Below are 22,764 nucleotides of genomic sequence, written 5' to 3'. Positions count from 1 at the left end.
AGCCATCACCACCCACCGCCAACTATTGGGCTACTCTTTTACCAACGAATAGTGGGATTGACCGTCACATTATAACGACCCCACCGCTGAAAGGGCGAGCATGTTTGGCGCGACGGGGATGCGAACCCGCGACCCTCAGATTACGAGTCGCACGCCTTAACACGCATGGCCATGCCGGGCACTGTAATAGTAGTGAGATCCTTTTAATTTTATATAATATGATTGGTTTACACCAATATAAAACTCAAGATTCAAACATATTTTTTTATTGTATACATAATGCTGGAATAAACATAAGGATTTTATATCTGTAATACTATCTAATACACAATCAAAGATAATACTATTTAATATACAATCAAAGAAACCGTTATATTAACGACCACCTTTGAAATACACACTTATCAATAAGGATACATATATGGCGGGGAGAATCTTTATTTCACATAAGTTATATTATTGTTCAAGAAACGTTGTGCGGTACACATAAATCAACATAAGCGACCGATAAAATATAACGTTATTGGTGCTTGAGGTGCTACATTATTATCATTGAAAACAATACTGTGTGTTGAGATAGTGACCAAGAAACATCATTAACTAGTTATAACATTTAAAACCATGTTTTTAACGTTAGATCTTCTACTTTGTGTTCTAAACATGCTAATGATTACATCAAAGTGATTCATTGAATCGAATTTTTTATTGTCGTCTCCATCACCTGATACTGATACACTTTACTTGTGACCGTTCTGACACTTCAAAGAAACTTGGAGCACATTCCACTAGGGGGTACCACTGAGCTACAGGCTCTCGAGGTGTGTCCAGCATTTCCAGCCAGTGATCTCGCCCTGGACCAATACATTTGCTACCGATAGCACAACAGCCAAGCATTTCATTTGCCCCAACCCTAAAAAGATAAAAACAGTAATGATAAATTAATACTGCTTCATCAAGAACGTACAAGGAAGCTTATTATTGTTTCATCCAACTAATGATATAACAGATTATTGTAGACCATTTTTAAAGTAATATTATTTCACTAACACTTGAACCACTGCGAATTGAGTTGGTTTAATTTTGATACGGAGTTTAAAAAGTACCACACACGTTTGACTACTTACATTTTGTGATTATGAAAGAATCATTACTTTGGTACATTGTACATTTTAAAATAAAATCCCATTACGACAATTTTGGAGTATTTATTACATTATGTCACGCACATGCTCAAAATATTTTAACACTGATTGTTCGTGATAGTTCGTATATTAAGAAATTTTGAGTGATTCTTACAAACAATAAAGCGAACAATCCGTTTAAATTCGAGTGCGAAAGCTCCCAGGACGTTTTATCCACTTCACGTAACTTTACAATGTGCGTACCTGTCATAGTCAATAACTTTGACTAATAAATTAACATCTTCAATATTTCCTGCTGGGACATCAAAAACTAGCGCTTCATTGTAAACGGGATTCAAAGTGGATTTTTTTACAGATGTCTTCTTTTTCTTAATTCGCTTTCCTTGACAGCAAAGAGAAACTTTGACGTAAGGATCTGAAAATATAAAATTAATAATTTTAGTTAACGAGATGTTTGTTACATTGGAGTTATCTAATGATAAAAAATGAAACTAGAAAGATAAAACAGGTTTCAGTATTTTTTTCAATAATTTTTCAAAAAAGTTCCAATAATTACTCTATAATTGTTTTAGATCGGACCTGTCACAACCTAGTGGTTAGGGATTTCAATTCACAGTATGTGGGTCGCACATTCGAATCCTTGTTACCGAACATGCTCGCCCTTTCAGCCATGAGGCGTTATAATATGACGGTCGATCCGACTATGCGTTGGTAAAATAGTAGCCAAACAGTTGACGGTAGGTGGTGTTAACTAACTGTCTTACTCAAGTCTATAGTTGCTAAATTAGGAACGGTTAGTGTGGTTAGTACTAAAATAGCTTTGCGCAAAATTCAAAACAAACAAACAAATCAACCTCTGGTGAGTAGTTTAAAATTAAGGATAGCAGCAGATAGCCTAAGTAACATTATACTAAATACAAAAAACACAAGAGGAAGAAATTAACAAAAATGTTGGGAAAATAAAACCATATATACTCTTCAAAAAAAGAAACGCAAAAGGCAAAATTTGAGACAAATTGTTAACAAGTTTATTCCGGGTAGTTCTGTATGACATGTGTGAAACTTTGCACATTCACTGCTGAACATCCAAAGTCTGCAAAGTTTAACGTCACTCAACGTCAATAACGAGTATGCCCCCCGTGAGCATCAATAACTGCTTGGCATCTCCTGCCCATGGAAGCGATGAAATGACGAATCACATCCTATAGAATGGCTGTCCACTCAGCCTGCAAAGCTGCTGCAAGCTGAGGTAGAGTCTGCGGTCGAGATTGTCGCCGTCGCAGACGTCGGTCCAACTCGTCCCAAAGTTGTTCGATGGGGTTTAAATCTGGTGATCTGGAGAGCCAGGGAATAACGTTGATGTAGTGGTGTCTCAAGAAGACAGTCGAGTCGGGCTGTGTGAGGACGGGCGTTGTCATGTTGAAAAACGTCGTTGACGTTCACCATGATGGGTTGCACATGGAGCCTAAGAATCTCGTCGACGTATCGTTGAGCCGTAAGATTCCCTCGAATGTGCAAAAGGTCTGTTCTGGCATTGTAGGTGATGGCAGCCCACATCATGACGCTGCCACCACCAAATCTGTCACCTTCCTGCACACAGTTTGCTGCAAAACGTTCACCTCGGCGACGGTAAACATGGGTCCTTCCATCCTGCCTACGAAGCATAAAACGTAATTCATCGCTGAACCAAACATGCCTCCATCGTCGATGAGGCCATAATCGATGTGCCCGAGTCCACTGCAGCCGTGCTTGACGATGTTGCTTGGTGAGGATGACGCCTCTGACTGGACGTCGAGGTCGGATTCCTGCATCTCGTAGACGGTTGCGTATGGTCTGATCGGAAATCCTACACAGCCCTGGTATGGTTTAGGCAGTAGACGTCGCAGTGGTGGTCATATCCCGAAGGTGACGTAACCGGATGCAGCGATCTTGTGCGGGTGTGGTCACACGAGGTCTGCCACATCGTGGACGGTCACGTGCTGATCCATGTTGTTGGTGACAATTCCATAGCCTTGTGGTGGTGCTTTGGTAAACATTCACAGCTCTGGCAACATCTGATCGAGATTCGCCTGCTTCCAAGCAACCAATGGCGTTGTTGCGTTGTGCTTCAGTCAGTCCTGGCGTAACTGTATTGAGTGTCAGTGGCTTAACACTGTGCTATGGAAACCGAGAACCCGTCACTTTTATAGGGATTTTGCACATGTTGCACTTGCAGAACATGCAGATCTCTCAAACAAATTTATTGTACACGAATGCATTTTGGCGAAAAATCCGATGTTTTCCTCCGTTTTCAAAGTGCACAACTTTTATTGTTATTTTGGTCTGACAATCAGTGTCTTAACACGTGTAACATCACATACTCTGAGCTTGTTACGTTATTACATATATTTCTCTTTAAAATAAAAAAAATATCCCTTTTGCGTTTCTTGTTTTGAAGAGTTTATATAATGTAAAAGTAATAAAGAATGTATTATAATATGCCAATCATATCACATCTACTAAATAGTACTGATGAAGCCTTTCTCCCCATAACAAGGCTCATCAGGGCGGCTGAGAAACGAAAGACATAGCACTGTCTGAACACTATTTATATCATGAACTTTCATGAACAACGACTGCTATGGTGTAGATTAAATTAAATAAGTGAATCATAAATATTACCTTTTCATTCAAGTCACTCACAATTGAGATTTTTAGGATAAGGATTAATATCACAGTATTATTTGGTTATTACTATTTTATTAGAAACCACAAAACAGCACTATTTACACCTAATTTAGATTGTTACTTCGCCAATTCATATGAATGATAGAACTGATTCTCAGATTAAGTTCGGATTTTCGCCAGTTTTGTTGGTTTTTTCTCTCTGCCAACTAAAGGGAATCGAGCCTCGGTTTTTAGCGTTGTAAGCTCATAAACCTATTTGGAAATTTTAACTGGTAAGTTTATGAGCTTACGAGGCTAAAAACCGAGACTCGATTCCCCTTAGTTGACAGAGAGAATAAAAAAACCAATAAAACTGGAGAAAATCCGAACTCAATCAATTGCACAGAAAGTCCTCTTTGTGCTTTGGCCTGAAAATTCCGAAACAAACGAAAAATTGGTAACTTTCAGTTACGTTCGATAAAGTCACGCAAGAGTCAATCGTATGTTAAGAGAACAACTGGTTACTGTGCCATTAGTAAGCTAACAGCGCAACTGGCTACTGTTATAAATTATGTAAATGTTGTCAATTAAATAAAAAAACATATTTCTCAATATTTATTAATCAGATGAGTGTAGCTGGAAACATTCATGTTTATTGTAACAGTTATAAGAGACAAAACAAATAAATCAGTGTGTGGAATTAATTACGCAGGAGTGTCATAAAATAACAACAAAAGATTCACCTGATGACCCAGTGATGTCCATCGCTTTCAGGTTTCTTGCCTTCATGATTGTAACTGTTAATCTGCCAGCAGTCGGAAGGTAACACAGCGATAACATCAACTCTCCTAAGTGGTCTTTGACCTTAAATGTATATAAAAAGCAATACAATTAAAAAAAACAGTTGCTAACCGCAATTGTATCATTATTATAATTATTATATGACCTTAATGAATGAGATCTGTAATACTAGGATGTTTACAGCAGCTAAATAACTAACAACATACATGTATTACTTTTCAATATATACTTTAATCTACTACAAAATATACGTGTATTACTTTTCAATATATTCATGAACCTATGACCGTAGTGATAAAGTTTATAAATACTTAATGGTGCCAACGGTGCCAGGTTCCTAATTATTTACTGTTCTTAGAAGAAAGGTGACTTTGTTATTACACCGATCGCGATTAGCTTACATGTTAGAAAAAAAAACTAACAACAACTTGTTTTTTTCAAGATATTGAGCTCGATTTACTCTTCAGATAAGACTAAAAGGTTAAGAATAAAAACGACTTTGCCAAAGTGTTGTGCAGAGTTTAACCAGTTATTGACTTCACGTGTCAAAATTAAAGTGATTTGTATAGGTATTGTTGAAGACTTTGTACATTACTACTAACTTTACTTGTTAATTCTATTAATCGCATTTATATTTTAAAATAGTTTAGTAGAATATATGTTAAAGATTTAGCAATTCCTTGAGGGAAAATTTCCTCTATAAAGAAATTAAGTTGATTAATGCGAAACAAAAATGTAATCATAATAAAGTAAGTGTTTCGAATATTCGCGCAAAGCTACACGTGTTGTCCTTGATTTTGAACTGATAGACTGGAGAAAGGTAAATAGTCAATAGCATCCACCATCATCGCGATGTGGGAGAAACGGGACGTGAATCAAAGATCTTGAGAATTAGAGTTTACTACGGCAAGTTGAAATTAAGGTTATATTACATTTCACGTAGGAGAAGCCATCTGAAAGAATTACATTAAGAGCTTATTTGGATACTTTACATGAACTTTAAAGAATTTGATCATTCGTTTATTTGTTAATTAATTAAGCACAAAGCTACGAAAAGGGCTGTCTGTGCTCTGCCTCCCGCGAGTATGGAAACCCGATTTCTACCGTTGTAAGTCCGCAGACATACCGCTGTGTTTCTGAGAGGTGAAATTTAAATATAAATGTATATCAATGTAAAATACATTTTATTACACGGTTTATGAAACAAATGAACCTATTGATAGTGCCGAATGGAGTTTGTCAAAAAGAATAAAATATAAATTATGAGGATAGAAAATAAGACTTACAATCCATTGTATGAGCAGGAAGTATAATGGAATACCTTTAACGGTGGGTGTTATAGCTCAAGAGAAACCAAGAGTGAGATGATATGCAATGTATATCAAAATATACTTATATTCTTAAACGTGAAATGCATTTGTTTTCCTGAGAAGCTTATAAAGATGATTAAACCCACACGTTCCTACTGTAGAACTAGTACTGTGGTGTGTAACAAGCTATGGAAAGTTTATTGACGTGGAATTGAAGTACAATGAAGTTGTTCATAACGCTGAACAAAATTAATATTTTTCTAATTATGTTATTGAAAACACCTTAACGAAGCTTCTTTCCAGCTTCCAGAAAAGACACCTACTTGTATAACATAATATGGTGAACAGATAGATTAATATAAAGAAGAATTATAAAAGTTGAAGTTACATCTCTATTAATTAATGTAATACAGAATCCTTGTCTTCCTGCCAAGTGTCTTACAATAGCATTAAATATAATCAGTTATACAGACAATTTTAAATAGTAACACCAGAAATTTCAGTTAGCCTCTCCACCATTAGAACTAAAGTCAACACGTGGACGTCATAAGTCTTCCAACCTAGTTATTAGTAGTTTCTAACCGTTCGTATAATCCGGCAAGACAGAAAACAATAAATACGCTTTCAGTTTCTGATATGACATACGTGTTCTTTAAATGCATAAAATTATAATGTAAATAATACTTGGTATTGAAGATTATATATTTATCTAAATTGTTCTGATACTAGAGTTGTGGTAATATAACATTTAAACTTTCTACTGTATTAAAATATTTCAGAGTTTATAAACATTAAAATATTGTTGCAAAACGTCTTATTTTCATATGCAGAAAACTAGACTTTATGAAGCTATGAAAAACATAAAATTGGTTCACAGGTTTTTTTTATCAAACACTTTTTATCGAAAGAAAAATTGTAAATTGCTGTACCTCTTTTATCTTTAACGATATAACATAGAACTTCGTCTCAGAATTGAAATAACCGTACAAGATGTGAATGACGAATTAAAGTTTATTCACCTGAGCCATACAGTAATTAAAATTATGACTAATGAGATGAAAGTTATTATTTAACTACAACTATTAAATTTCCATTGATGTCATATGTAAAGTGCGATCGTTATAACCATTATATCGTTATAACCATTCTATCTTTTTTATTTTGTTTGTTTCTTGCTAAACACAAACCTATATGATGGGCTAGTTGTGTCTCACCTACTGCGAGTATCGAAAGCTGAGTTTTAACATAATAAACCCAGAGACTTACCGCTTAGCTACTGGAGTAGGGTGGAATATCATCATTTGGTTTAACCAACCTCGGATTAAGGCATGGGCTTATAGGGCTGAAGCCCAGGGCCTCACACTAATTAGGGGCCTTCAAGCTATGACTATAAATGTATTGCACGTAGAGGTTCTATCTTGAGGGGGCCTCTATAAGTTGTAAAGCTCAGGGCCAATTAAACCTTAATCCGGCTTGGGTCTAACTACTGTTAAAATGTCTGCTTTTTTTTCTTCAGATATTTCCATAAAGAATCTCTACTCTGCACTAGCCATCCCAAATTTTGAGCTTAGAAGCTAGAGAGAAGATAACTGGCCAACGTTACCCTTGTCTAACTCTTGGGTTACTCGAATCAAACAGATTTCGTGGAAGTGTAATAGGAATTATGGATCCTCAGATAAACAAACCAGTATTACAAATATTAGTTCACACCTGTACCTGTACTTATATTAAGATATTGTTTAATAAATTAAATTATTATTTAACCGAACAATGAGTCGTACAGGTAATATAAACCTGTTTCTATGAATGCCAATAATGATTTATTAAATTAACTTCGACAAATTCTGATTGAATGAATAATTATATTGAATCTATCTTGAGTGAAAAATTGAATTTCATTTTGTGAAATATTCGTTGATTGTTATCACAAACCATGCATTGCTTTAGTTATCTATGATATGATATACCAGTAAAAAAAACACCAATAAATAATATGATATATGCTATTAAAACGAGCGTGTATATTAATGGACAATCCTTTTTGCGATGTTTATTTAGTTCATGACATAAATAAAGGCTTCTGAAGTTTACCTAAGATTTTTTTATATCAGTATTTACCAAAATAATTAAGTGATTTTTACATTTAACTTTAAGTTTCTGACATTCTAAAAATAATATAAGTTAAAAATTACCAATACGCTAACTTCACAATTAACATTCATGTATACTTTATTAAAACATTTGAGGCATCACTCCTTGTGAATAGAAAACTAATATCTCTCCATCTGTACTCTGTAACAATAAAGAATGAACCAACTTATGATGTTAATCATAGCTTTAGCTTTCTAACTAACACTTGCTCCAATATTTGGTCTCCACCAGTGGAATAATCCGCCTCTCATAAATATAAAGCATCTTAAATTATGTTAATATTTTATCTAAGGGCAAGTAATTTCGATTCAAAATGGAACTTTACGCTGTTCAAAGTGGATTATTAAAGCTAATTCTTTTAAAGTATTTCAAAGTATTTCTGGATATTCATTGTGATATTAAATGAAAGATGTGCGGTTCCCTCTCACAGAATGTAGTCATAGCAAATTACTACGAGATGATGAAATATTTATAATTTCCTTAACTATTATCATTGGACAAGAAAAAAAGTATCAGTTGAAGCAGGCCAACAAGTACTGAATAGTGGATTCATCGCTCCACATGACGGAATGTTTCTGTTAGTTTCAAAATGTTACGGTGGAAATTACAGATTATTAAATCAACAAATGAAACAGAGGTAATTTCCAATAATAATTATTCACAAATTTATAAATTTATAATAAGAATAATTTTACAGTGACAATATTTACTCAATTATTAATCTGACAATATTGACACATTTATGAAGAAATCACAAAAAAATTCTAAAAATTTATTGACCTGGTCAGAATTCAGAATTTCTTAATACAATATGCCATAAAAAGACCATTTTATTTGTCAAAAACAATTCCAGTTTTTAAGAACCGCCACATTCAATTCCAAGTTTTCTAAAAGATCAAGCGTCTTGACATTCGGCAGTTAGTTAAGTTTCTGTAGAAAGAACTGTCCTCACACCATCTTTAGCGACATTTATATCGTATCAGAGAACTCTAGAAACATCCAGACCGTAAAAAACTTCCGAATGTGAAAGTTTGATTCTAGTAAGTTCACTAACCTCCAATCAGCATTCCAGAAAGTTTCGACACTTTCTAGGACTAAGTTACGAGCATTTCAGAATGCTTAATAACTGTTCTGTAGTTCAGAAATATTCGATGAGAATCAATTATACTGACTATGCTAAGACTTCTGACCAGGCTTATTTGCATTTTAAATTTTGACCAGGTATTAATTTTTTATTAAATACAGTAAGATTTACGTCTAACCACTACATTATTATTATTATTTAATATTAACAGCACTACACCTAACACAACATTTAAGGTAATATGAGAATCTACGGATTGTATTCACATTTACTATGAATATTTTATGAGCACATTACTGACAACAGATTGGAATGTCAACGGTCAATCCCACTATTCGTTGGTAAAAGAGTAGCCCAAGAGTTGGCGGTGGGTGGTGATGACTAACTGTCTTCCCTCTAGTCTTACACTGATAAATTGGAGACGGCTAGCGCAGACAGCTTTGCGCGAAATTTAAAAAAACAACAAAATGTAATATATATAACTGTGTATCATTGGTTTACCTTCACAAAGGACGATATTATTTCTACCTAGAGATTGAATATCATAGTACTCTTGGTAATATATTTAAAGTAAGCCTTCAAAAATATTTTATTTTTTACAACACCGTTTAATGAAACATTTTTATTCTAATATCAAAATAAGTTAGCATATTATGAAACAAATATGCCACGCAGATATCAGGGGTCATGTCATGATAATGGAATTACGTTAATACAAAATAAATAGCAATGTTACGTTAGTGTTGTGTGTGTTTGTGTTTTTCTTGTAGCAAAACCATATCGGGCCATCTGCTGAGCTCACCGAGGGAATCGAACCGCTGATTTTAGTGTTGTAAATCCGTAGACTTACTTACCGCTGTACTCCGCAAGGAGTCGACTCACGTTGAAGTAAAACGAAAGATAAATAAACGAAACCGGATGAAACATTATTTTGACTACAATCATAAAATGTCGTTTTATGACAAAATCTTACTTATAAATGTCAGAAAAAACGTTTGAGTCAAATGTTGAATTCTACAACATGTTTTAATTATCTGACGTTATTCGCCTAATGCGAAAAGATTATTTTATTTATAGGTATTTTCGAAAATACCAATGCTTATAATACGCAAATCATCATTTATGCTGCAACGGATTTACCGTTATACGTTTATATTAATACTTGCGTATGTTTCTGTAGAGTTTTCTTTTTTGCATGTGACGTATATTGTTGGCTCTGTATTGCGCAAGTCCCGCCTATTCTCGAAATTTTTAGAGAATTCTTGAAACTGAAAATCAACAATATTTGTTTACAAAAAATGCGTTAAATCATTGTTGAAAATTCTAAAAACACGCGTGATCGATATATAAAAACCGATGCGCAAAGAGACAAGTAATAATATTAGTGTTCAGCTACAGTCAGTGCTATAGGCCTAGGAAGCTATAACTGTGATTAACACCTATTAATCGGAAAACTACAGAATTGGACCAGGAACGTTTATAGATTTCGAACGTTACAAAGCGTTCAACTTTAGTGAATTACTTCGGACGTAATTATTTCTACGAGGACATTAAATATCTTCCTTTGTAAGAAATGAACTTATAAGCGTCGTTAGGCCAATCGAATCAGCTAGTTTAAGCGAGGTGTAACGTTATTAACTCAGAATTAATTTTCTAGTCGTGGACCTGTATCGTCGATAAAATAACCAGTTCTAGATCGGATATAACACTCAATGTTATTTGTAAGCTTGTAAAGCTCTTGTACATAAAACCATCATTTGTAATAACTGTTGATAATAAGTGTTATTATAAATTATATTGTTTTTTGGTTTCTATATTAAATGTGTATTTGCGTTAAAAAAGAAAATTGTGTGTATAAATCTTGGAGAATATCGTAAATTTGATATACATTAAGAGTTAAGTAACTACTAAATTTAAGTTCAAATTTTCGATTATTAGAGATAGTAATACGTAACGCGTGTTACATACAAATGAGAGGCTCATCAAAAATAAATTACAATAGGTAACAGTGCTTAAGTTTTGTAGTCCCTATTTGTTATGAAGAAGAATGTGATGAACTGTGGAAAGCTTGCTTATGAAAAGAAACGAAGCACAAGTGGTTCTTATTCTGCATCAGCAACAAATTCTATTGTTTGTTATTATGCACAAAGCTATACAAGGGCTAAATGTGCTCTACTCACCACTGGTATCGAAACCCGGCTTTTAGCAGTGTAAGTCCGCAGACATAGCACTTTGTCAGTGGGGTGCTAAATTTTGTTATGTGCTTCTAATTTAAAAGTTTCTGTTCAATTAGATAGTCGTAGGAAACACTTTCATATACGTAGTTATTTCATTGTTGAGTATATGTTTGAACTTAAAAAATAAACAACTTTAAGTTTCTAAGGAGTTTAGTCACGAAAGCGAACGTTGTGTCACAGTTGGTTCCTGTTTCAGGCCATTCCGTTCACGTCTTTTAACGCCTAACAGGAAAGTTGAAGAAGTAAGCCATGTTCATTAAAATAATCGAGAAAGTAGATTATTAATCATTTAAATAGATGGTTTGAAATCTGAACTGTGGTTCATCGAATGTATTTGTTTCAAGGCAAATTTTAAATACAAGAGAAACATTATAACCACGAGATTTAAAAGTATTTCAGTTATTATTTTGCTTTCCTGATTTGACATTAATGAAAATGTCGTTTGACATATTCGTGCTAGATTAAAATAAATTACAAGTTAAAGATTTTTGCTTTTACAAATGAATGAATACTTTTGAATTTCACTTTAACAGTTTAATAAATATCTTACAGTGATGAATTAGACTAGATTGTTAAGGCGTACGCCGAAGAAAGTAATTAATACTGTGTTCTGTCTTTTTCAAGTATTATGTTTGTTTAAATAAACATTCAGAGATGGATTTCGCGCGAAAATGTTTATACTAAACAAAAGAAAATGAGATTTATATAAATTGTTGATAAGTTCTCACTTAAATAAGTAAGATTTTTAATGTCAGATTTTTTTCTTTTTGCGACATAGTTTGAATGTGTAAATGTTTATTTATAAACTTTTATTAATATATGTTTACTCTTTGACCAAAATCCTATGTTGAGCAAATACTTCTATATTAAAATTAATATTTTTATACATCTAACGATTATAATAGTGTAATCTAGGTAATAAATACCAGATATTTGGATTTTACGACACATTTGTGTATTAATTGGCCTAATTGTTTCTTATTTTCATACATGAAATTGATACTCTATCATCAGTAACATTGGTGGGTCTGAAAGAAGAGAGCTGCATCACTCAAAACTCTCGTCTCTGATGAACTTTGTACCCTTGGAAGGTAATAAAAACTTCTTGAAGTGATACTCGGTAAAAGAAAGAAAGGAGCTTTGAGAAAGGAAGCAACATTATGTATAATTTATGAATCGCATTTTGGTGTTAATTAAAACTATATGTGAAATTACATGTTAAATAAGAACATAAGAAAACTTTACAAGAGTTTAGAAAGCTTGTTAATGAGATAGAAATACAACATTTCTTTGTATGTTTCAGAGCAAATACACATTGAGCTATCTGTTGTGTCCACCGGCGGGGGAATTAAACCACAGATTTTAGAGTTGTAAGTTTGTAAATTTATCGCTGTCCTGCCGGAGGACTATTGTTATTTTTGCTACAAAACATTGAAAAACTTAATATTAAAGGTTTCAAGAAGCAAATGTTATATTAATATACAATTAATTGATTGACATGCTAAACTAAGTACTATAATCGGATGGGTAGACTTGTTAAGAGCAGAGGTAAAGAATGTGCTATCTGTGGTATATCCACCACGAGTATCGAAACCCTTTATCGTTATAAGGCTTCAAACTTAACGATAACCAATGGTGACATATAAAAAATCAACAATAATGAATTATACATGTATAGTAAATAAAATGAACATTTTCTTGGCGATTATTTCAGCTTTAATTATAATACACTTCAATGACTAAGCCGTAAACCTGACAGCTAATAACACTAAACATCAGTTTTCGATACCGGTGGTGGACATAGCACAGTAGGTAGCTTTTTGCATAACATATAATGGTCAGATAAACCGTAAGTTGTTTTTATAAGTTAAGCACAAAGTTACACAATGGACTATTTGTGTTTTATTCACTACTAGTGTCGAAACCCTGTTTCTAGCGGTGTGAGTCCACAGACATTCTGTTGTTTCACTGGGGGCTAAAATGTTTGTTTTTTTATTTCTGTTGTTTACCTGTGATGAGGTAATGTATACTAAAACTATCACATTGATATGTACTTATATACAATTTTTTGAAATAATTATATGGAAACGCAACGGTGATACTCATAAAAAGTCACATAGAGTGAGTTTAGTGCAATCAATTATGATAAAAAATAGAAAAGATAAGCCAATAAGTTGTGCAACGGACTACTGTTTTCTATGTGCTTCAAGATTTCATCCTTGTTTTTAAAGTACCATATGTTTTCAATATATGGTTATAAAATATCATCGGTGTTACTTTCCAGAATTCATCTAAGTTATTTTGGGTGCATTTTGACCTTTTCAGTTTCCTTATAAACCAAACCAATCTTACTTATATAATATCGGGACTTTGTGCAGGTAAATTCATGGTTGCAGATTTTTCATCGGCCTCTTTGTTACTTTCAGTATCCTTCACCGTATTTGTTGTTTGTTTGGATTCACTTTCTTTTTCCGATAGATCTTATTCACAAAGGAATGACATGATGGAAAGGAATACGATTGTACTTGTCAACAATGAGGCAGTTATAAGTTTCTTATAAATTTCTAACACAATTTAATGATATGAAGCTCACACTCATGTTGGCCCTCAACATGCTTCACTGAAGACATATGTTACCAACATGCCGTTTTTACATCATTCATCGAAAAAAATGTTGTAGACCTTTTCAAAAACAATTGTAAATTTGGGTTCTTCCATAGATAACCCATTGTTTATCACGTTATTTAAGCCTGGTGTTTATTTTAGTTTTTTGGTTTAGTTGTATTTCCTACATAGTAAATTTTGGGCAGCTACACATACATCAAGGCTACTTCTCTAATGTCTAATTGATTGTCTTGGGGTTAACATTCATACCTTTATTAAAAGGTAAGTCTCTGGCAAGGTCTGTCTTGAATTGTAATGTATTGGATAGAGGTTAGGCTACTTAAATTCACATTTTAAGAGTTTGGAATTTCTATCTTTGTCACTTCTGTTATTAATAATACTAGTTTCAAGAACCTTCTTTAGAGTTTCTATACAGCTCCTACTTTGTTATATTTCATTTCATTCTTGGGAATTACGAGTTCATTCAACACACGATTTTGGGAATCATACGATGGCTATACCTTAACAAACATTATTCTTGCGTGGCACTGTCTGATTGGTTGTGTAAACTATCAACATCTATTTTATTGCAGCTTATTTTCATAAAATAGAACAGACGCAATTTCGTATTATTAACATTGTTTTTACTCCTTAAATAATTATTTCCAATAATGTATATATTTTGGCAAATTGAAAATACTTATTTTATTGTAAAAACCGTACAATATAATCTTAAAATATACTCTTCAAAAAAAAAAAGAAACGCAAAAGGGATATTTTTGTTATTTTAAAGAGAAATATATGTAATAACGTTACAAGCTCAGAGTATGTGATGTTACACGTGTTAAGGCACTGATTGTCAGACCAAAATGACAATAAAACTTGTGCACTTTGAAAACGGAGGAAAACATCGGATTTTTCGCCAAAACGCATGCGTGTCCAATAACTTTGTTTGAGAGATCTGCATGTTCTGCAAGTGCAACATGTGCAAAATCCCTATAAAAGTGACGGGTTCTCGGTTTCCATAGCACAGTGTTAAGCCACTGACACGCAATATAGTTACGCCAAGACTGACTGAAGCACAACGCAACAACGCCATTGGTTGCTTGGAAGCAGGCGAATCTCGATCAGATGTTGCCAGAGCTGTGAATGTCCACCCAAGCACCATCACAAGGCTATGGAATCGTCACCAACAACATGGATCAACTCGTGACCGTCCACGATCTGGCAGACCTCGTATGACCACGCCCGCACAAGATCGCAACATCCGGTTACGTCACCTTAGGGATAGGACCACCACTGCGACGTCTACTGCTTCAACTATACCAGGGCTGTGTAGGATTTTCGATCAGACCGTACGCAACCGTCTACGAGATTCTTAGGCCCCGTGTGCAACCCATCATGGTGAATGTCAACGATGTTTTTTCAACATGATAACGCCCGTCCTCACACAGCCCGACTCACCACTGTCTTCTTGAGACACCACAACATCAACATTCTTCCCTGGCCCTCCAGATCATTAGATTTAAACCCCATCGAACAACTTTGGGACGAGTTGGACCGACGTCTGCGACGGCGACAACCTCAACCGCAGACTCTACCTCAACTTGCAGCAGCTTTATAGGCTGAGTGGACAGCCATTCCGCAGGATGTGATTCGTCATTTCATCGCTTCCATGGGCAGGAGATGCCAAGCAGTTATTGATGCTCACGGGGGGCATACTCGTTATTGACGTTGAGTGACGTTAAACTTTGCAGACTTTGGATGTTCAGCAGTGAATGTGCAAAGTTTCACACATGTCATACAGAACTACCCGGAATAAACTTGTTAACAATTTGTCTCATATTTTGCCTTTTGCGTTTCTTTTTTGAAGAGTATATTTTTGAACGATTTAAAGCTAAACATAGACAATGCTTTTTTGTGAGTTGACATAAATGAAAGGGCTAACTCAATAACCCCACTGGTTTCTGAATTATTTAAAACATTTCTTTCTTTCTTTTTTTGCTTTAAGAATTGCCCCAAATGCTATTAAAGAAAAATGTAATTACGAAATAGCTTGTTTGTTTGTTTGAGCACAAAGCTACAGAAAGGGTTTTCTATAATCTTATAATATAATTAGTTTGACCATTTTATATTATGTTCAAAGTAAATAACGACGTCTAACGTGAACATGATATGAGTGAAGGATTTGGAGACAAAAGGTATTAATGAACATGCCTAAAATATACATGACTGTTTTATTTGTGTGTAAGGCAACCTCCCTTCTCTTTAGATATTGAAGATAGACAATGCGATGAGTTTAGCAGAGAGTTATTTTAGTCGTACAAAAGTAAACTGTTTTTGCCAATTACTTGTGTATAATATTTACTTACTGAAGAAAGAGCCATTACTTCTGCGACTGCAAGACATCTTGTATTTAGCTACAAGCTGAAAATATTATTATGAACCGCAGACTACGACTATTTTATTGTGCGATATAGTTACCATTGTTCAAACATTTAGTTGAATATTTATGGCCATACAATTAATCAATCCGTCTACGTAGTTCTAAAACTTAAATTAGCTGAACAAATAAAAACATTCTGAATATTTATTCAGAAGATTTTATCAAATTAATTTAACGGGTTGATTATTCTGGAGCTTAATTAACGGATTTTATCAAATTAACCGAAAGGACAAGTAAAACAGAAGCTTAGAATATTTTGTTAAATTAATCTAAAGATAAAGTAGTTCTAAAACTTTGGTAATTCATTTTGTGAAAGTAAGCTAATAGACAAGTAAGTTCGAATCTCACTTATCATGCCTTTGTTTCTTCTTCCAGATCACACAAAAAATAAAAATGATTACAGTATTTGCAGTTGATTTTAGATCTTAATACGCATGTTATAAATAAATTCTGATGTTGCTTTCGCACAATGTTTAAATCAATGCATTATACACTAACCCTAAACGAACAATTGTATTTTTTACTTGTGTTATCAGTGTTTTCTATAAGAAAATAGTTCCTAACTTAATCAGAATGAGAAATCGTAGATAAAAATATTATAACCTTTTAAGAGAAGTGATTGCCGTATTTATAATTTGTGTTGTGCGTTAATCGTCTTTTATGGCGTGTTTAATGTTGATCACTAACTTGTTCGGAACTTGTAGTATTTCTATTTCTATAGAACATAAAAGCGAGGTTGCTTAGTAATATAACTGGGATTGAGCAGGAATGATTGCATGGCAAACGTCCATGGGCGTCCGCAGTGGGAGGAGCTAAGAAGGTACTTACCTTTCTGAAAATGAGAAACGTAATTATTTATTCATCTAGCACATATATAATCATGCCTTTATCTTGGCTTTGCTCCTCCTCCGAAAAAATGTCTGTGGACGCCCACGTTCTTACTCATAGAATGAACGGATTTAATAAAGATCTGATTTTATGAGCAAAGAAGGATGCGTTATCTTAATACTGGAATACTGTTACTTTAACTTTTACAGACTTTAATGTGAAATTTACTATTTACTGTAATACAGGCTTAACACTATCTAAAAAGTACACAACACTTTTATACAAAACTAGGCAAAAATACATAAGATGGGAAAACTCTTACATTATAGACATGATTAGGGTGTAGAGTTAAAGTAACCGATCAATTAATGTAGAGAGACAACATTATGGTGCTCAGATTTTTATCAAGTGTAATTTATACATCCTAGTCTTTAGTTTGATATCTTAAGTTACTGACCTGAGGCACACACATTATATCCATGATGTACTCCATTTCATGCTTGACGTCACACAGCTCAGCCAATTCTTTGACGAGAACTTGTCCAATTAAGTCATGTTTGGAGAATCGGTCGAAGTCATATACAGAAAACTGTAATGTGCGGCTCTTCAATTGGTCGTAACTGACACCGAATACAAACGTTTCATTAAAGACTGGGTTTAAATTTTTTCTATGGACCTGTAAAACATGAGTAAATAATTCGCAAGGTAAAGAAAAACGAATCTACAAACAACGTAACAAATGCTTATTACAATTATTAATTTATGTTTGCTTGATCGTTACACAATTCCAAATGTTTAAATTATCACCACTACTATCAGTTCGCATGTAATATTTAGTTATTGTTAAAAAAAGGTGCACTTTAGGTTAACATCTCTACCATCTTTAGTGTGTGCGTACGTGCCTGATATGGCTCATTCTGCACTCATATATTGGCCTATATATGTTAAAACACTTGTCTGTTCTGTCCTAGTTTTAATGATAATGATAGCTGGATAGCTGGCTTTTTAATATTTGATAAATCAGTTTATCAAAACATATTTAACGTCGCTATAATTCGTTTTTCAGTCTTATCTTAAACCATATTAGGAGGTACAAGTCAGGGAGTGAAATGGAAACTGTAATGAATTCTTTGGAGTTTCAAATTGCCGTTTTTTTTTCTGTATTAAGCCAAACTACACATCAACTCTAAAAAAGTGTTAAACTAGTTTTCTCTGTGAAATCAATTGATTATGTAAACGCTGTTGCTTTAGGACTAAGCATATGGAGGAATGTGCAAAACTTAATAGAGAAGAAAAAGACTACTAAACATAGGACTGCAAGGTTAAACAGATGAGTGGATACTGCATGGATAAACAGAAGAATAGAGAATGCGAAACTAAAGATAGGAGTCGAGACTGTAAAGCTGGACACAGAAGAGAAAACTGTAGTTCTGAACTTAACAAGGAACCAGCATTGTTAATCATGGAAATTTACAGCGTTAAACAGAGGAGCGGGCATAGTACGTTAATATAGAATGCAGATGTGAAACTTACTAACCCGAGTTTGAAACTTCTTCTTCCGATCTGGCTGAAGATAAACCTTCACGTATGGATCTGAGGATCCCATGAAATCCTTCACTGGGAGATCTCTGGCTTGCAAAATCTACAGTAACCATTGGATTAAATTAACTTTATATCTTCCTTAAAGAATAGAGAATATAATATTCATGAACACTTAGTTGTCTTTACAAAATTTAAACATATCAATAATATTAATAACATACTACAATAGCTGTTAGATCTCTGGAAAAACACAATGGATGGGGGGGTATTTATCTCTGATTACACTTTGGAGATTAATATATTTATCGTTAATACTATCATGATAATTAAATATTGACATATTTTAAGTTCAAGTTCAAATAATACTAATACAAGAACTAATGTATAATCAAGTAACAGCTGAAAGCGTATTCTTAGAACCATTATTTGATATTCGTTTTCAGGCTCTGCTGTTTTTCTAATAACTACGTTTCTATAATGGTTTACTAATTAACCCCCTGGTATGTAGCCTAATGATCGATTTTTTTCTTTAACGTTTTTCTACGTACGTCAGGATAAATTCAATAACTGTATTGACTCAGCTTTGTAGAATGTGTTTCTGAGTTCGTTTAGTCCAAGCAAATTCTTGCTAGTTTGTTTTAAAGAAAACCCACACTGGGCTATATGCTATGTTCATCGCGAGGAAGCAAACCCCCGATATTAGTGCTACAAGTCGATAAAGTTACCGCAATCCCGCCAGGAAACTCTCGCCCATATATCATAATCTGATGGTCCTGGTTTTAAAACTCAAATTATTATTTTGGAATAGTGGGGTTAAAGTCATAGTGTGTCTTATAATTCTTTTTCTGAAAATACAGAAATTCTTACAAATTACCAGCTTTTGCTAATACAAAATATCATAGTTATAAATAAGTATTCGTTGTCTGTTGAGTCTGAGTAGTTTGTTTTAAATTTGGCGCAAAGCTCCATAAGGGCTATCTGCACTTACCGTCCATAATTTAGCAGTGTAAGACTAGAGGGAAGGCAGCTAGTCATCACCACCCACCGACAATTCTTGGGCTACTCTTTTACCAACGAATAGTGGGATTGACTGCCACATTATAACTCCCCAACGGCTGAAAGGGCGATCATGTTTGATGTGACGGGGATTCGAACCCGCGATCCTCAGATTACGAGTCGAGTGCCTTAACCAGCTGATCATGCCGGGCCAATCTGAAACTTTCTTAATAACATTCTAGCTTTCTTGACTGAACTGAGACAATTTCACTTAAAAAGAATTGCTCCTTTAATATAGACGGTGTTTTCTAATTTCTTAACTTAGTTACTGACTACTTTAACCACTAAATGCTAGTTTTCAACTCAATATGTGTCTATTATGTTCCAGCAACACTAGTTTGTTGTCTCATCCTAACAATACTGGTTTCATGACTCAATGATTAACTATCATAACCACTCGGACCAAGCATGGCCAGGTGGTTAGGGCGCTCGACTCGTAATCTGAGGTTCGTGGGCTCGACTGTTTGTTTGTTTTAAGTTTCGGGCAAAGCTACTCAAGGGCTATCTGCGCTAGCTGTCCCTAATTTAGCAGTGTAAGACTAGAGGGAAAGCAGCTAGTCATCACCACCCACCGCTAACTCTTGGGCTACTCTTTTATCAACGAATAGTGGGATTGACCGTCAGATTATAACGCCCCCACGACTGAAAGGGCGAGAATATTTGGTGCGACGGGGATTCGAACCCGCGACCTTCAGATTACGCGTCAAACGCCTTAACCCACCTGGCCATGCGAGGCCTCGTAGGTTCAAATTTCTTCACATCAAACTTGCTCGCTTTTTAAGCCGTGGAGTTTGTTATAATATTACCGTGAAACCCTTTTTGCGTTGGTAAAAGAGTAACCCAAGCGTTGAGGGTGGGAGGTGATGACTATCTGCATTCCTTCTAGTCTTACACTGCTAAATTAAGGACAGCTGGTGCAGATAGCCCTCATATAGGTTTGCGCAGAAATTCAAAAAAACGAAAAAACTTTACAACTTCATAGTAGTTTCTTCTCTCATCATGTGTCAATTATATCCAGTCAACACTAGTTTATTGACCTTAGACAAAGTTTATTTTAACTCCTCAATACTAATTTCTTGTCTTCTGTGTCAACTTTATATCCAGTCAACACTAGTTTATTGACCTAGACAAAGATTATTTTAACACCTCAATACTAGTTTCTTGTCTTCTCTTGTGTCAACTTTATATCCAGTCAACACTAGTTTATTGACCTAGACAAAGATTATTTTAACTCCTCAATACTAGTTTCTTGTCTTCTGTGTCAACTTTATATCCAGTCAACACTAGTTTCTTGAATCAACCAGTGATTATATAAATTACACAACATTACTTCTTTGACTAGTTTAGTGAATATCAAACAGAGAAAAACAAAACAAAAACATTACTCGTCTGCCTTATACAGGCATTATTTGTATGAAGAAAAAGTATTTGTATAATTAAAATAATGAATGTAATATCTATGAGAGTTTGAATACGTTTTAGTTCAACATATACAAAATATTTTGAGATAGGCACTAATTAACTTATCAACTCAGACAATATCATTTTTTGACTTGGACAGCAACTATTTTGTTAAAAGAATACTTTAATTACAAGTGCCTTATGAACAATATTTTTATCACTTTTAATTAGCATTTGGTAGTTTTTGTTTTTCAGTGATTGTAACAAAGGTCGCATCAAATAACTGCTTTACGACTTTCTCTCTCGGTGTTTGGTAATTGTCGTTATTTTAATACTTAAAAAATGTCGGGTTCGATTTGAACGACAATAACAGTATTCTTACTCTGACAATTAATCCTTCCATGTCTTCATCGTACTTTAGAGCAAAGTGGATTTTGCCGCAGGGGGTTCCGAGTTCTAAGTCGTCTCCCAACGTACCCCCACACTCAGTGGAAGTTTCCCTCTTGTACAATTCCGGTTTGATTTCTCCGACAGATGGAATTTCACGTGGAGGCTTGTTACAAACTGAATATATATATATATATATATTCACGTTGATTGTTTAACAAAACAGGTAAACTTTTGGAAACTTTTTTTGAAAAACAACAAAAATGTATATTATTCTAGCAAGTGGTATGTATATATTCTATGAATTTCTTTAATATTTACAGTCTAGATGAAATATCAGGACAGAAATTATTAGTTGTTATTTTACGTTGTTTTTTTTTAATTTTACACTGTTGTCAGAGGCAGACAATCAATCAAGACATTTTTAACAAAAAATTAAGTTAAACGTAACTGTTGCTTATTTCTAAGCTCTAGAGTTCGTCTCTTTAAACTTTCTGGAATACCTCTAGCATGTGAATAAAGTCTTCAATAAATTAGAAGGTCTAAGTTTTTCTTTACAAATTCTATGGGACGTAAGAAGCATGTGAAAAGTTAAATGTAAAAGTAATGATCAACACAAGGAGGTCAATTTTTGTCTTATAAAAATGATAAAAATTATTTACTTTTATTAACAAGATAAAATTACATAATCTTAGTTTTGGAAAACAAAACATGACAGAGAAAAGACAGTCAGCTATCAGAACCTGCAGCTTCAACTTTGAGCACAAGGGTTTTGTTTGGTATTGAGACAAACGATTTGATTGACTGTCACTCTCATAACACACGCATTGACAAAAACGAGCAACATATTCATCCGTTTCGTGATAAGAACGTTGAATTCTCTGACCTGCAACTGGATGCGCTAACCATTAGGTCACGACTAGCTAAACATGCATTATAAAGAAAGTTTACAGTGACGCCAGTTTTCGCGGAAAACTTATGAAATATGAGTCATCATTTTAATGTTTAGTATGTCAGTGATAATACAAAATATCACGACAATTTTATAGCATGTGAATAGTAAAAAACTAAAATGATAGGAAAGCGTATTTTTTTCGAAAATGGTCCAAATAATACAAAAAAGGAATGG

The 22,764-nt window shown here is 34.1% G+C and overlaps 1 protein-coding gene across 1 annotated transcript in view; it reads right to left on the bottom strand.

Moving 5' to 3' along the window:
- Window positions 1–286: 286 nt before the first annotated feature.
- Window positions 287–22,764, bottom strand: part of LOC143226040 (synaptotagmin-10-like) — a 43,287-nt gene continuing 20,809 nt past the window's right edge. Inside the window, exons 3-8 of the mRNA XM_076456441.1 lie at window positions 21,631–21,812; window positions 18,787–18,891; window positions 17,707–17,925; window positions 4,532–4,652; window positions 1,386–1,557; window positions 287–910 (exon numbers count right to left, since the gene is read on the bottom strand). Of these exons, the coding sequence (XP_076312556.1) occupies window positions 718–910; window positions 1,386–1,557; window positions 4,532–4,652; window positions 17,707–17,925; window positions 18,787–18,891; window positions 21,631–21,812 (992 nt within the window). The 3' untranslated portion in view covers window positions 287–717. The remainder of the gene's footprint in view (window positions 911–1,385; window positions 1,558–4,531; window positions 4,653–17,706; window positions 17,926–18,786; window positions 18,892–21,630; window positions 21,813–22,764) is intronic.

The sequence above is a fragment of the Tachypleus tridentatus genome, chromosome 9, assembly GCF_004210375.1.
Source record: "Tachypleus tridentatus isolate NWPU-2018 chromosome 9, ASM421037v1, whole genome shotgun sequence".
Classification (NCBI taxonomy): Eukaryota; Metazoa; Arthropoda; class Merostomata; order Xiphosura; family Limulidae; genus Tachypleus; species Tachypleus tridentatus.
Note: the sequence above shows the minus strand (reverse complement) of the source record. Positions and strands in the feature narration are given on the sequence as shown.